This window comes from Paroedura picta, chromosome 1 (assembly GCF_049243985.1).
Source record: "Paroedura picta isolate Pp20150507F chromosome 1, Ppicta_v3.0, whole genome shotgun sequence".
Lineage (NCBI taxonomy): Eukaryota > Metazoa > Chordata > Lepidosauria > Squamata > Gekkonidae > Paroedura > Paroedura picta.
This window is the reverse complement of record NC_135369.1, coordinates 103,841,423-103,858,162: the sequence shown is the minus strand read 5'-3', so window position 1 is coordinate 103,858,162 and position 16,740 is coordinate 103,841,423. Positions and strand designations below refer to the sequence as shown.

Below are 16,740 nucleotides of genomic sequence, written 5' to 3'. Positions count from 1 at the left end.
CAAGAGCATTTTCTAGGCAAGAGACTTTCACAAGTAGTTTGCCATTGTCTTCTCTGCATAGCAACCCTGGTTTTCCTGTGCAGTCGCCCTTCCAGGGCCAACCATGCTTAGCTTCCAAGATCTGATCAAGTTGACCTAGGCTATCCAGGTTAGTAGTGCGGGCATTGATGTAGGATGGAAACTTTTCTGCTACATGTTCCAGTTTTCTGCCCCCAGATATTTTTTCTGTTTTCTGCCCCCAGACTGCTTGTCCATAGTTGTCAGAACTGCTGTGCTGCAAATAAATCATGTTTGATCAGTTCAATGTGGGATATGAAATGTGAACAAGCCCCAGGGCTCGTACATAGTTGAAACTTGTACATGGTACATTTGCCTTCTCTCTCTCTAACAGTATTTACATTTGAAACAGAAAATATTCTGATTCAGATTTTCCCAGAAAAGGTGCTTCTGACCTAGGAGGAATCTGGACTAGACTGTCTCTAAAAGGATTCTCAAGGTCAGATGAAAACAACTGACCCAGGAAGCTGATTGGGCTAGCCACTGTCAGTAAGTTATCTATGACTGTCATTGTCTTTCTTTGGAAACTACTGACCAGTTTCAGCCCCCTGAATTTTCCATAGTCAGACTGACCTCCAGCTGTTTTGCTATGGGATGTGGCCAACTTATTTATTTAAAACACTTTTATGCTGCTTTTCCACCCTATTCAAGGTCTTCCAGGCAGGAGACAGTAAAACATTTAAAACATTAAGAAGGATTTGAAATTCAAACATATAAGCACATAAAAACACGCATACAGGGAAGAAGGCTATTAAAAGTTAGTGAGCGAATGTCAAACAAAACAAAAAAGTCTTCACTTTTTGGCAGATAGAGGGAGACAGACAAAGCTTCCTGGAAAGGAAAATTTCAGCACTATGACCAAGAAGGCCCTTTCTTGGGTTACTACCTGTCTAACATTAGATGGTAGGAACACTCAAAGCAGGGCCTCTGAAAAAGACTGGAGTGGTCAGGAAGGTTCAGATGGTAGTAGGCAGTTCTTCAAGTATGCTGGCCCCCAGCTGTAATGGGCCTTAAAGGTTAACAGCAGCACCTTGCATTGGGCCTGGAAGCAAGTAGGGACCCATTCCAGTTGATGTTCTGGCAGTAGCATTTTATATCAATTGTAGTGTCTGGACAACCTTCAACAGCAGCCCCACACAGAGTGTATTGCTGTGATCTAATTTAGATGTTACCAATGTATTACAAGAGCCTCTTGTGGCGCAGAGTGGTAAGGCAGCCGTCTGAAAGCTTTGCCCATAAGGCTGGGAGTTCAATCCCAGCAGCCGGCTCAAGGTTGACTCAGCCTTCCATCCTCCCGAGGTCGGTAAAATGAGTACCCAGCTTGCTGGGGGGTAAACGGTCATGACTGGGGAAGGCACTGGCAAACCACCCCGTATTGAGTCTGCCATGAAAACGCTAGAGGGCGTCACCCCAAGGGTCAGACATGACTCGGTGCTTGCACAGGGGATACCTTTACCTTTACCTTTAATGTATTACACCACAGCAGCATCTGTCCTACCCAGGAATGGCCAGAGCTGGTTTACCAGCCCAAACGGGTGAAAAGCACCCCTGGCCACTGGTGCCAATGGTTTATCCAACAGGATGCCCAGATCCAGCTGTGCTACTGGTGTATGTGGAGAAGAGATCCCAGTTCCTTGGTCCCTCCATATACACCAGTAGCACCTCCACTGAATCAGGATTAAGTTTCATCTTGTTAGTACTCCTCCAGTTAAAACTTCCTCTAGGTACCTGTTAATAGTTTCTACAGCCTCCCTGGGATCTACTGGAAGCTTAATCTAGAGTTGAATGTGTGCATTGCATAAAGTTGGAAAGATATAGCCCTGTATCATGCACCCTGTCATCTAAAGTATGGGTACCTGTCTTGGATGTATATGTTGTCACTGGTGAGCTGTGATTTGTTGCAGAATTAAATATAATATGTGCTGAATAGGGGCTGCATAGGTAGGGTAAGTTATGGGGGAATGCTGAAGTTGGTAGGAGTATTTAAATTATACCAACTTTCTTGGTTTTGTGATGTTACACTAGAAGTGTGCAGGATCCTGAGTTAGTAAATGTTACAGTCCAAACTATTGCCCTTTCTGCATTAGCAGCTTATGTGTATTGAAGAAGTAAAATCGGTATCCCATTAAATCAAATCCTGTCCCCGTACACCACAACTTTTAATCCATTTTTCTTTTGGGATTAGGAAAGTGTGTGTTCTGTGCCACAATGAGAAAAGACAGACATACTGTGTGTTTTTTTTTGGGGGGGGGGAAGCGCTGCCTCATGGTTGAACGGTTCTTATGATTTCTGGGCAGGATGTGTTTTCTAAAATTGTATGTAAAAGTTCTTCTAATTTTAGTTACTTTCAGGCTGCCATTTCTACAGACCATTAAATCCTTGTGTCTCTCCATCCATCATCAGTTTAGAAATTCAGTTCCCTTTTTTGTTGTTGCAAACCCAGAAATGTCTAGAAATATGACTTTAATACTGGTCTCAGAGAACTGAGAACAAAAAATTGATCAGACAAGCTGTAAAAGTTTAAATCAAAAATTAATAAAACCGTTTCCTCCCACCCCCGTACATACACTTCTTGTCAGCAGGGGTAACTCTGTGTGTTCTTAAACCTTAAATGCAATGCAGAGTCCTGTCCCAAACCTGGCTGCTTTCTGTTTCTTTGCTGGGCTGCAACTTCCTTCCCGGATGGTCTCCTACCACCACCCATCTAGCCATGCTGGGCTCCACTTCACAAAGCACCAAGCAGTGGAGCAGTGGGGGAGAGTGGGGGGGAAGCTCCTCCCCATGCACAGATGTTGTCAGTTGAATTTTTAAATTGATGAAGGGAAAGGATTTAATGATATGCTGAAATATTGACTCATAAGGGACTACAGATAGAAAAATCTCCACCTACCATTTCAGTAAACACACCCTGCTTAGAACTGACCAGTAAGGAGATTTATTCTTATCTCTCCAGTAAGGAAAGACCTCCCACACTGCACAATGTGGGTGGTAGAGGACAGGCCTCCCAGGAGCAAGAAAGGGGCGGGGGAGGGGGAATCCAACTGAATTGGAGAAAGGGAAAAAACATGGCAACAGGACTTTAAAAAACAGCAACAGACATACAGTGAATGGAAAACAAACTGAGCTGTGATGGGAGCAAAACCCATGCGAAAGGTAAAAGAAAGCCCAGGGCTCCTGTGAAGTGAGAGTTGGGATGCAGAAGAGAAAAATACACTCGAGAGGAATGCAGGGCAAAAGCAAGGGAAACCACGTGCATAAAAGGCCTATATTGCACTTTTCCTGCTGATGTCTCAATGTGACCTCTACATCAGAATTGCATTGGCATCAGGTTATACCAATATAGCACTATACTTATAATGTAGTGATGTTGCACTGACATCAGGAACTTAATTAGTCATTTGAAGCCCTTCCTGCCAGTGCAGTAGAACTTCAGGATTCCACTGTTAAGCAATACTGATTTACTTAGAAATGTGTAGAACTAAAATGCCGTTCATTTTGTACCACTTGTATTAGGCAGAATTCTGTAGCTGCCTTGCACTTGCTTGTTCTCAACTACCCATCTGAGGTGAAGATGTGCTGCATAATACTTATATCATAAAGGGTAAGAAATATCTATATTTCCCCATGTTGATTTTCAGTCAGAAAGAAAATGAAGAACAATAGTCAAGAAGGGTACTCATATAATAATGCTTGAATTTTGGAGACAATCCATGAACTACTGACAGTGGTACTGTCCTGTTAGCCTCAAAAGGACAATGCTAGAGTAAGCACTGACTAAATGTTTCCTTCCATTTCATGTACCCTCAAAATAAGCTGCTGCAGCTTGTAGCTTTTCTAAGCTGCTGCAGCTTGTAGCTGCTTTATCCATTTTAGTTCTACAAATACATTGTTTTTTATAAAATTACAAATAGCATTCAGCGACTTCATCATTAACACTTCCTCCTGCAGCGCAGTAGAAACACACATAAATACAGCAGTGGTTCTTAATCTTGTAGAAGAGGGTCAATAAAATAGAAAGGAACCAGAAACACTGAGTACAGAAGAGGCGTTTCACAATGGAAAAAGCTTGGTTTGGGAAGTGAAAGGCTATATTTTATAGAACATTAAATACATTAAGTACTACAGCTGAGTTTGTGTTCAGAAGGCATTGCACACTGTCTGCATTATGCACTTAATGCTCAGAATGTATTTTAAAACGATTTACTTAAAATGTCTTTATAATGCAGATTGCTTGGCTTCCTCCTCAGGTACACGGGTCACTGAAATTTTATACAAATGGAAAGAAGTAAAATATGGATGTTAAAATTAATGGAATGTTCTTTAAACTTTGCAGGCCCCTGTTGGGTGGGGCACCGTGTTCGTTCTTTCTTTCTTTCTTTCTTTCTTTCTTTCTTTCTTTCTTTCTTTCTTTCTTTCTTTCTTTCTTTCTTTCTTTCTTTCTTTCTTTCTTTCTTTCTTTCTTTCTTTCTTTCTTTCTTTCTTTCTTTCTTGACTTATTGCCTGCTACTACCGGCTCGTGATAGGCTACAAAACAGGTTCCAATCCAAAAAGCCCCTATAAAACCCCATTAAAACACACCACAATATGAGAAACATAGCAACATGGTGGTAAAAAATAACCCCATCGTATAGCGGCACACCTACCTGAGTGGGACTGTAATGTAAAAACTGGCCGCAACGAGGGGTGCCCAGAATTGATAGCAGATATCTTCCTTGGGTGGGGGGGGGGCGCACAAGATCTATGCCCTGAACTGGCCTCATTCATAAACTAGGTGGAAGAGCTCCATCTTACAAGCCTAGCGAAATGTCAAAACTTCCTGCAGGGCCTGCAGCTCTTCTGAGAGCTTGTTCCACCAGGTGGGGGCCAATATAGCAAGTGTAATGTACCTTAGTGCAGTGGTACCCAACCCCCGGTCCAGGGACCACTACTGGTCCATGGATCAGTCGGTACCAGACCGCGGCTCCTCCTCATCCTCCTCCCCGGCTGCTGCCTCGGGGGCTGCCCTGTCACTCTGCTGCTGGCTTACCCTTGTTGCTCTTCAGCAGCTGCCATGGCTGGGGCTCCCCCTCGATGGGGCTCCCCAGCGGCGGGAAGTCAGGGGTGCCGGCAGGAAAGCAAGTGGAGCAGGGGCTCAGGCGGCAGTGACGTCCCTTAGCAAAAGACTACCCCCTCCCCGGGCCTCAGTAAAATTGTCAAGCGTTGACCGGTCCCCGATGATAAAAGGACTGGGGACCACTGCCTTAGTGTATATAGCAGATATGGCTTGGTGGTTAAAGGATCTTACCTTAGAACAGGGGAGTGAACTAGGTCGGGGGTCATGAACTCCCGGTCCACGGCCTGGTACCGGGCCGCGAAGGCCACGGTACTGGGCCGCCGGCAGCCGCGCTGTCCTCCCCCAGCCCACAGCAAGAAGGAAGGGAAGAGGCAGGTGCAGGTGCGGCCGCTGGCATGCCAATGACGAACACGTGCATGTGTGCAGTTGCTGCGCATGCGCGTTAGCCCCCGCTGGTGGCGAAAACACGCATGCGCAGCAACTGCGCGTGTGCATTTGCGCGGCACCCGGGCCGTCGGCTCTTCCCTCACCCCTGGAGGCGGTTCCTGACCTGAGAAAGGTTGGGGACCGCTGAACTAGGTGACTAGTTAATTTCAGCACCAGAATTTTGCCTCATTTTTGTATTGTGAAAAGATGCAATGGTTGTGTTAGTACATCATGTTCACTAAGACCACTGACTGGTAAATGAAGTTAATAGTATATATTCTGTATTTAAAACCTGATTATTTGTTTTTTACTTGTGATTAATTCTGTCTGTTTTAGGGTAGTGCTATAATCTGAGCAACAATCTTAGTGATTGTTTTTGGTGGATTATTTTCCCCTTTGTTTGATGAAGAGTCAGTCAATATATTTTCAAGTATGTTTCCTGATTATAAGAACTGGAAAATTATCCGTATCTGATGATATATTAATTCTAAATGTTCATTCCTCCTATTAGTGATAGAAATAAAAGAAGTTGCTTGAATCATTGCAAAAACTATGGTATCCAATCCCTGCTAGGGATATTTTTCTTAAATGTTTTATGTCTCTGTGAATCACGGAGCTTCCTTGTACTGAATCAGACTCTTGTTCCATCACTCAGTCTGGCAGTGGTGCTCCAGAGTCACAGCTCAGATTCTTTCACATCACTGACTACCTGAGCCTTTTAACTGGAAATGCTGGGGAGTGGCCGTAGCCTAGGACTTTTTGTTTGCCAAGTGGATGCTATACCACTGAGCGACAGCCCCTGCTCATTTTGCACCACTTTCTGGGTTGTAAGCCCAAACTTGCAATTTGGAAGGACTTGCTGCAAGTGCATAAGCATAGAGTACACTGATGCCACGCTCATAGTCTCTCTGTTTATCCATGATAAGAGGACTAACAGGATGATGAGGTAAGATCACTCTGTGGTGGTAAGGATTCCTCCGTTGTTATGAGCCTTTGCTTGTTCTTCACTATATTATATCTCCAGATGTTCAACTGAGTTTCCTGCCCCTGGCTTTTTTGGTCTGCTACCCATGACACCATCAAGATACAAGTCTGACTACTGCTTTTCCTGTCACGTGAATCTGATGTGAGTCTGGTATCCCATGGTTCCTGCTCACAGATGCCAGGAAGTTATGGAACTGTAGAGTTTAAAGATATCTGAAACAGTGTAGGGGACATTAAATATTTAAAATATTATTCAGCTTATAATTGCCATTCTATCTTCAAATGTTTTTAGTAGTCTTCATTCTTATATTTTGTTTACTATTTGCTTCTGTTTTTTTATATTCCATTCCTTGCCTCTTGCTTTGTTTTTTATTTTTTTTAATGTATTCTCTGTCTCCATCTGGCTCTCAGGTTCAATGAGTGAGCTATCATAATCAAGTGGGCATTCAACCCCCTGTTCCCTTTAGGCTTACTTTTACACCACATTGGTTTTCAGTGTTCTGTTCAAAAAACCATTTTTATTCTGACACTAGAAATAAAGCCCGCTGTCCTTAGAATACAGTGGGCGCTAGCACCTGTAGGCTGGGGGTGCGGGCGCAGGTCAGAGGATCGGGCCATGCGGTGGGGCAACAGCTGCGGGAAGAAGGCGATGGCAGCAAGGCGTGGCGGTGGCGGCAGCAGGCCAGGTTTGCGGCATTCTCGGCCGCGGCCCCGCCCTATAGCCATTGGCGCGGCCAGGGCCCGGGGGCGACTGCAGCGAGGTGTGGTGAAGCCAGCAGGCCGCCTCTCCGTTGTTTGCGGGCACAGCTCCACCCTGTAGCCATTGGCGCAGCCATGGCCCAGGGCGACTGCAGCGAGGTGTGGCGGAGGCAGCGGGCCGGCTCTGCATTGTTTGTGGACGCGGCCCTGCCCTGTAGCCATCAGCACGGCCAGGGGCCTGGGGTGACTGCAGCAAGGTGTGGCGGAGGCAGCAGGCCAGCTCAGCGTTGTGGCTGACTCACCGTGCTGCGGGTGCAGAGGCGACGATGGCAGCCTCAGAAGAGTGGAGAGTCGGCGGCGCAGGCCAAGTGGCCAATGGGGAGGCGCGGGCTAAGTGGCCCTGGAGTGGCACTCGGAGGAGCACCCGAGTGGCACTCTGAGGAGCGAATCAGGAGCCGCTTCGTGGCTCCTGATTCGCTCCTCCGAGTTTTTATCCTGGACAGTGCCTGGCCACTCTCCTCCCACTTACCCCTTACCCTTTTATTTAATACTGTGGAGCAGTTTAAAAATAGGTTTTGGGTAGCTCCATATATATCACACAACATGAGCAACAATTCAAAATCTAGATGAAGGGTAAATACAAAACCTTTCTAGCTTTCATAGCAAGAGCAAATATTTTTGGAGAACAATCTACCATTATGTTTATATTGCAGTCTAACTATGACACAACTGTGATGTAAAGCAAAAACTTTGAAAACTATTTTAGGCATTTGGTCCTGAGTATATGACACCATGCTCCAGTTATTCTACAATATCTTGATTTAAAATCAGATGGGTATTTTAAATAGCCTGGCTTCCATCAGTTGAACTGCACACAGCATTAAATAGTCAAGGTTCTTTCTTTAACTTTAAAATTGGCTGTTCACCTATTGCTTCATAAAGCAGAATTTGTATGAAGACTCAGGGCCATTCCGCACCGGGATCCATGTTGCAAATTGTTTGCGGAACGAAAAATTGCCATTTTAAATAGTGGAATTTGTCGTTATGCATACCAGCCTTTGTAGTGGAATCCAGTTGTGTTTCTATCGTTTCCCACAGGGTTCCGGTCTCGGCAAAAATCGCTAGCCAGGAAGCACTATTGCTGAGCTGTGTCCCGCCCCTGGCCGTCAAGCAGCCAATGGGCGGCCGTTATCATGCTCCCAAACAGCCCCTTTCCCTTTAAGGAAGGTTAAAAAAAAAAAAAAAACACCCGTTGCAACGGAGAGACCCATCCAGCTAGTGGGTGGTGTTTGAGCTGCCATTTCATCGTTGCCACGCTCCCCCCGAGTGAAAACAAAAATCCCCCTCACGGGCGCGATTTTCGGCCAAAAACAGTGTGAAAAATAAAGGGAAAATAAACCAGCAAACGGGCCTCTGTGTTGCTTGTGCTTGGTGACTTTAAACAGAGGGACTGCAGCCGGGGAAGCCTCACTGGGTAAACGAAGGCTTGCCGATGCGTTGATCTCTGCTTGCTCGGAGAAAAAAAAATGGCGATCGCTTCGCCGGAAGATCAGAGGAGAGAGCCAGGGGAAGGGACTTTGCAGAAACCGCAACAATGGTAACGCACAGAACTTTCCCGCTAGTGTTGCAGATTGGTTGCAGGAGTGTAGCCCTTTCCAGAGGGTGAATCCACTTTTTGGGATTTCCCTGAAAGCGCTACAATGAAGCGCTTTTTGCGGATCGGTTTCAGGAGTGTTGCAGATTGTCAACGACGTTGTGCATAACGGCAAAACTGTAGCGATTTCAATTAGTAACCATTGTGCTATTTTGGACGAATGCGGAACGGCCCTCATTGTAATCACTACACTATTGAAGGCAGATATATAGATATTAAAAATGCATGGGGAAAACTCCCTAAAATAACAGCATAATATTTTATAATACTAATCTTCAAATGAACAAACTAAAAACAGATGGCCATTGAGTGTCCCATTTTATACATGCTTATACAAAGTCACTTCTAAATTATTTTTCGATTATTGCTATTTTTGTGTAATCTCAGCCATAGGGTTCTGTGGGGCAGAACTTGGCCTTGTATGAGCCACCTTGGAAGAAATAGGAAAAATGGGATACAAAAAATTAAAATGAACAAATAAAACTCTGTGTGTTACACATGTACATTAGGGAGTTGGATAAATATTGTGTGTTATCAGGTGTGTATAGGACTACTCTATAAATCTATGCTCCATGTATATCTTCTAGAAAATGCAAATAGTCCAGAGTGGAGTTATGAAGGAGAAGGCTGTCCTGGCACAAGCCTTTTCTTCCATATGCTTACCTAGTTTCTGTGCTTGTGTCTGCAGCATCTCTTAAAAATGTATGAAGGAGAAACCCACATTGAAATCAGCCTGCAGTTGTCTCTTCTGAACTAGACTTTTTTGCCTTTTACATATCAGTTGTAAAGTTGAAAGTATCCAAAACAAGTATATTCAAGCACTTGTGCTGGAGTTAGGAACTGAGGATTAGTGGACTGGCAGAAAATTGATTAAACAAAATTAAAATACATAGGAGCAAAAAAATTAAGAAAGCTTGAATGAGTTACACCTGACTTTATTAGAGCTGATGTTGAGCCAAAGGGAGGAATGGTACGATAAAACACTTTTAAAAAATTCCCCAGATGTTTCAGATCTTATGAAGATTTTTTTAAATTGTGAATAGAAACTGTTAAACTGCCTATGAAACTTCAGAAGAGTCCCAGGAAAACCAACAGTCATTTCAGTTAGAGTTTTACGGTATCACACATACAAGTACATCAACACTGACGCTCTCCCCCCCCCTTATATAAGATCTAAAATACAATACATAAGGACAAATAATATTTATGTTTATTTGCCTCAACAGTATACATAGTTTGTGTATAGTTGTCTTAGAAAATATTTGTGAATGCAAGATACATGATAATATGTGGACTATTTTCATCTTGTAAACTTAGTGGGAACATCCAGAAAACAGTGCCAGATGGTCAGTCATACCACATGAATGGTGGAGCCTAGATACAGGCTTGTTTTAAGCAATGTCCAATACTGCAATCTACCCATATTTATTCAATTAGGGCATTTACCTTCTGTTCAGCAACCCATTTACAAAACAGATATTTAATTAACACAGATTTTTTACCAAAAATGCTGGGGTCAGCTCCTTTCTCCCTCTGTAATTTCTAGTATACCTTACCTGAGCCCTAATATCACCATGTTCCATTTTTCTTTATCTCATCCCTGCTGCTGATGGAGATGATAGGAAAATACTGAATGTATAAACTGCTAATAGGTGTGGAGAGGAAATGGGGAAATAAATATTAAGTTATCATTTTCACTGAAAGTCATGTGTTTAGCATAATGTCTGGCTGACCCTCATAGGCCAAAGGAACAATACTGTAAACTAGAAATCATGTGACAAGGTTGAAATAATATTTTGTAATGGAAATTAATTTCCAACTAATAATAATTATGGAGTATTTAATAAGGGACCTCTACAAGTCTCTGGTAGCACTGTGGCTTTCCAAAATGAAGGGTATCTTTTATAAAGAAGTATAGAAACTTATTTTAAATAACAATTGTAACTACATAGCTGTGGCTTAATAAGGTTGAGGGTACTTTACAATTTAAACAAGACAAATGTATAAAAATAACTTTAAAAGCAGGAAAAAATCTATCATATTTCCTCTCAGACCTGGTAAACACATGGGACAGGAAACTGAATTGATATTTCCTTTTTCACCAACACCTGTCTACTAGGAATAAGCAAGGAAGTCCATAAGTAAACTATACAAGACACAAATAATTATTCACATTGGATTTTGTTAGGGGACAAACCCTGTCTGAGGTTACCACTGAATTTCTGATTTTGTCTGCTCCTTTATTTATTTATACTGATATTTATTATTAACTTTCAGCCTTAGGTAAAAACAGGAAGGCATCTTATAGATTACATAAGTACAATACAAATAATTTGTGTAGAGCATTCTATAGTTCTGAGTCTTTAAACCCAGCATTTCTGTCTACCAATCTATTAGACAGCTGAATGAATAGATGTTTACCTCTTCAGGGAACAGGCTTGGCAAATTTGTAGGCTTAAAAATAGAACTGCCCTTTTTGTAAGTGTCTTCAGATGTTTTTGATTAATAGCCATTCATAAAAAGGTACATTATCTAAGCAATGAAAATGTCCACAAAATATAGAGATCAGCAAAGAACAAATAGTTATAGGTATATGTGGCCTTGAGAGTGGGTGAAAGAGAAAACGAACATCTCTGTGCTATAACTAGCCCCATCAGAAAACAGAGAACTCAGCCCCTTGAGGTCGGGAAACTAAAAAGGGATAAGTATCTTAAAGAAAACAGGACCTTGTTAAGTTTAAATGCCATGACTAAGTACTATATTCTTTCTCATTCGAGTCGGATGGGATCGTTTAACACTGCGTTCTTTGTGTGGGAGTGGAGAGGAGCTTAAAACTACAAACTGCTACTGTTGTGGGGTGATGAGCGGGGGCTTGGTGTGGCGGTACCAGCTGGGGACTCCCTCCCCATGACCTTTGTCCCTAGTAATCTGCATAGAGGAATGACAGGCATTCAGCTCAACAGGAACAGTCTGAGTTGGGCTGCAGCAGAAGGAGGAGGAGGGCTTACAACTAGCGAGCAAGAAAGGCAGAAGTTGTAAAGAGGAGGCTGGTCTTACTGTTACAACGGCAAGCGCAGGCAAAAGGTGAAATGAGCCCTCGGAAACTTCGTTGGGAGAGGAAGCGGTACCAAAGGACCAAACGAGCTGCCTGATTGTGGGGACCCCCCCCCCTCCGCCCTTGTCCAGGGCAAGGGATGGGCCAGACGTCAGTCTCCACTCTCTCTGAGCATGCAAGTGGTGAGTAGGACTAGGGATCTGCCTGGATGGTTCCTCCCACCCCCCACTCCCCACCCCCCACCAAAAAAAGAACGTGCATGTGTGTGTAGTGATTCTGTAGCTGCGAGAGGACCCACCAGCACTCGTTTAAGCAAAGTATTGTTTTCAGAATTCTGTGTGTGGCAGTCAAAATGGCCATTAGGATTATATGCTTGTTTCTTTGTCAAACAAAAAGTAAAATGCCTCTCGGATTATTGCGAGAGTTTCTCTTAAAGGAGCAGTTCTCTTCCTCTCAAAGGATGGTTCTCTGTCATTTCGGATTCCATTTTTCGCTTCTCGGGAGAGTTCAAGAGGGAAGTAACCGCAAATGCGTCTTGAGGAGCGGCACACCTTGGGGTATTAGTAAAATGAAAGGCTGTTTGAAAACTAAAAAACCCCTCTAAACCTCGTGCTTTGTTGCTGAGATTTGAAGCATGTGTAGCGTCGCCGTCTACGCCCAACTTCTCCTTTTACATGCTCTTGCTTTATTACTTATACACATATACTTGCTATAGCAGCGTGATTTCCTATCATGTGTTTGCATTGTTGGTAGAGGCTTAGTAAATGCATATAGGCATTTTCACAAGCCCCGTTTCTCGCACAGTACATAATTATTCAGACATATTCTAGCTCTGAAATAATTTTGTTTCACACACAGCTCGTTAAAAAAAATTCTGATCAATAATAATCTTGCAATTTCCCTTTTCTCTCCAGTCTGATGTGGTAAAATGTAAATGGTAAGAACAAAAGTATTTGTTTGAGCATCTTTAACTTCGGTTGTTTTAAAATAAGTTAATTAAAAAAATTTGCAGAATGTATGATTCATTATATGATATTTTTAAATGTTAATGGTCCCTGTCTTGCATTAATGCCATAGAAAATACACATAAAATCTAAATACTATAAAGCCATGATGTCCATTAAAATCACAATGCTCATTTTAAAATTAAGACTGCTCCAGATTTTATTTCTTAAATGTAAGGTAATTATAGCAGCTTTTCCTATAATAAAAATAAAACTACACCTGAAGTTAACTCAGCATGGTAGAATGCTAAATGAAACACAAATTCTGTGAGTGCATGGGTGATATAGCCTTATGGTACTTCTTGTCATTGTGTAGTTATGATTTCCTACCTCCTTCACCCAGAACATATGTAAACAGTCCTTGCATTGATTCACTCTCAGAGAGAATGACTGTGTGACAGTTATAGAGGGATAACTGTGTGACACTACAATCCTAAGCAGTTGGTCATCAAAGTCCATTAACTTCAATGGACTAGTGTCATCCTAAACGAGAGTAAGGTTCTTCTGTTAGACTTCAGTGGTGCTGCTGATCGCCTGTTGTAGCTGATTAACAAAAGTTATTTCACCATAAGCCTTTGCAAATCAGTTTACATCAGCCAATACATGAAGTGTCTGCTATTAGCCATTGTACGGTGTGTGTATGTGTATGAATGAACAGGAACTGTAATATACTTGTGCTTCCTGTTTCCTCTGCTTTTGTCATGTCAGACAGCTCTGAATTCTTGAGTAATAGAAATCTTGAGTGGTATTAATCTAATCTATCTAAATCCATATGCCTAATGGTTTTTCACTTTCCTTCCAAGTACAGTGAACTCTATGTCAAATTGCCTTTGAAACGAAGCATCAGTTTGCCATGTGGTTTGGGAGCTGCTTGGTTTTAAATGTCAAAATGCCTTTGGGTGTGCCTAAAGCAGAGGTCTGTGGTGACTACAGAAGACTAGAAATTATAATTATAACTTGTGATGATGATGGGAATTTTATGGGGCTGTTTAGTGTTGGTCATTATAAAAAGCTTGGCAGTTTTTGGTGTGTTTGTACATAATAATTATGTATTCTTTGTAGCTGTGACCAATTTTAACAGTCTCTACTTCATCATTTCATGTAAGACCAGAACAAGAGGATAATTTCTCTCCTCATTTGCCCACCCTACTGCACACCTGGAAGAAAGGAAGAAATGGGGCAGGGTATGCCACAATGAGGGAGATTTCTTCTCATGCAGTCTGATCAGGATCTCTCCTCCTCTCCAGGGATCTTCCAAAGAAACTAGGCAGGATGGGGGGGGGGTGAACAGGAATGCTTCAGTGGGATGATGATTAGCAGTGTACTAAGGTTTTGATCTTTGGTTCAAGAAATTCAGGGAGCAGGACAGGCAGTTGTCAGGTGGAGATCAAGGAGCACTATTGAGGGTATGTTGTTGTCTCAAAAGGTGCCAGTTACCTCCTTAGCATCCACCACAATGCAATGATTCTGTATGTTGCAATTAAGCAGTTCCCCTTCATTTTCCTTGGCCCTCTACTGTTGCCTCCCCCCCCCCAAGCATGCCAATGACTAATTATAAGAAAAAGTCCACCAGCCATGGGGAGGAACAACTACGGGGTGGGGGGAGAGCAGGGCTGAGGCAAAGAAACTGGTGCTGATATGTGAACAAGACTTGCAAAAAGGGCTTCCCTCACTTGGCATACGAGCTGTCTTTGTGGTCTTGCCTAAGCTGTGTTGTGTGAATGATGTAAAAAAACCCTCTCTAGTTTGGATGCTAAATCTAAAACCTTCCTGTAGAAGCAGCCATTGTCTATAATTATGCTTTGGTTACAGGCAGTTTCATCCTAAAAACCAAACATGATAAAATGATTTACTTTTCATTCTCAAGAGCTGAAGTTCCTAAGTCAAATAAGTGTCTAGAAAATGCTTCTTTAGGACCGTTTATGCTCTGGAGGTTTCATGCTGGGCTTCTGGCTGGAGTTTTAGTCATGGCAGGTTGCCCCACCTCTTCCTGCACCCACATGGGGGAGCATTTGGCCTGGTGTGCCTCATCCACCCCTTATTTGTGGATATATTTGTGGATTTGTGGATAAGGGATATGTATTTTCAATATGACTGGCATATTAAAAATATACCTGGCATTCTTAGTTAAGAATGAAGAAGTCTTTTGCAGATTTGGTGGTTCATTGGCCTGTTTCATATGCCCTTCACAGAGTTCTTTCTGGAAACAATTCTGTTCACCCATCTGAAAAGATATCTGTGATATACTAGCAAGCATATCTTTAACCATTATTAATGGCTGTAATATTTTGGCAGAGTCATTATGGAAGGAGGGGTATCCGGAACACATCTGGATGTCCGGACACCACTTCTGGCTGCCCTGGTCAATCTGGGTGTGCCCAGCAAAGCTGGACATATCCGGATTAGGCCAGCCCCTGGAGCACCCACCTCCACAGAAGCTGGCCGTAAGGTGCACTCGCAGCCAGACGCTCCCTGGCTACGGAGGAGAATTGTCCCGCAATGTCCTGCCCTGCCTGCCGCTCTGGCCACCTGCCAGCTTGCACAGCAGCCCAGCCGGCTGCCGGGACTGTCACCAATGCCGCAGCCAGGTAGGGCGAAAGAAGCCATTGTGGGTTCCCGTTGCTAGCGCCCATTGCATCCCTGGGTGCAATGGGTTTTCAGCCTAGTTTCAAATACTTTAAATGATAGCATTCTTTCTATTGGTAGGCTAATTAATTTGTTAAAGACTACTCCCAACAAACTTGAATTTGGTATTGCAGCTGGCTAAAAGACTTTGTGGTATGTCTGATACCTGCTACGGTTTAGATAGCTGAAGGAAACATTTATCTCTTGCAATAGAGGTAAGGGATCTTTTTTTAGAGTAGACGTGTGTCAATATTAGATTAAGATATTTAGAAGCAGCCAAGCAAAAGCAGTTTTCTGAATGGACACACAACTTGCTTGGTGACCTAGTCCCTTCTCCACACATGCCAGTGGTTAGGGTTGTATAATTAGATTCTCCAGTGAGAATACCTGGCTGTCTATGAAGAACCACAAGCATCAGCCATAGGAGTATAGAACTATATTAACTACAAAATACATTACAGGGACCCAAGACTATGCAGAGGAAACATGTTTGTTGTTTAATACACTGACATCTGTGGAGAGAGGTGGGCTAACATATGTTTTTTTTAAGGAGATCTAACCATGGACAGCTTGGAAGATTGACTAATGTAGCTACTACTCTTATATCCTGCTCTTCCTTCAAGGAACTCAGGGCAGCAAATGTTCTTCCTTATGTTCGGAACATCTATATGAAGTAGGCTAGGCTGAGGAAGGCCTATTATGCACGGAGTGGAAGGTCCACATTTGGGGTGGAATGGCGGCAGCAAAAATCACCAATTATGCACGCTGCAGGTGGCAACCGGGCGCAGAGTCAACGTATGCCGCCGAAAAAGCCGCGTTAGCGAGATGCAGAAGAAAGTGGAGCTTCCCGGGACCAGGGCACAACCAGAAGCGGCTCCGGAGTAGCTGCGTGCATAATCGGATACTCTGAGTTTTGCCGCCGTTGCATTCCGTCGCGTGCATAAGTGGTTTGCTTTGCTTCTTCCTCCTCCGCATTCTCCATGCTGCCGTTTCAGCGGCCATGCATAATAGGCTGAATTGAGACTGCCTGCAGGTCACCCAAACTTTCCTGGCTGACTGGAGGTTGGAATACAGGTCTCCCCGATCCGATGGTAGCATTCTGCTATTTTTGAAAATATCAGTAATTGTGGCTGGTCCACCCAAATTCAACATTTATAATGGCTTTCTTTCCTGCATCTACTCT

At 43.2% G+C, this 16,740-nt stretch overlaps 1 protein-coding gene across 4 annotated transcripts in view; it reads left to right on the top strand.

The window, feature by feature from the left end:
* Window positions 1–16,740, top strand: part of PHACTR2 (phosphatase and actin regulator 2) — a 139,577-nt gene that overhangs the window by 50,589 nt on the left and 72,248 nt on the right. The window contains exon 1 of one of the 4 annotated variants that reach the window (XM_077350984.1): window positions 11,748–12,110. The exons of the other annotated variants lie outside the window; for them this stretch is intronic. Within the exon in view, the coding sequence (XP_077207099.1) occupies window positions 12,068–12,110 (43 nt within the window). The 5' untranslated portion in view covers window positions 11,748–12,067. Of the gene's footprint in view, window positions 1–11,747; window positions 12,111–16,740 lie in introns of those variants that run through there. 4 annotated transcript variants of the gene reach the window in all.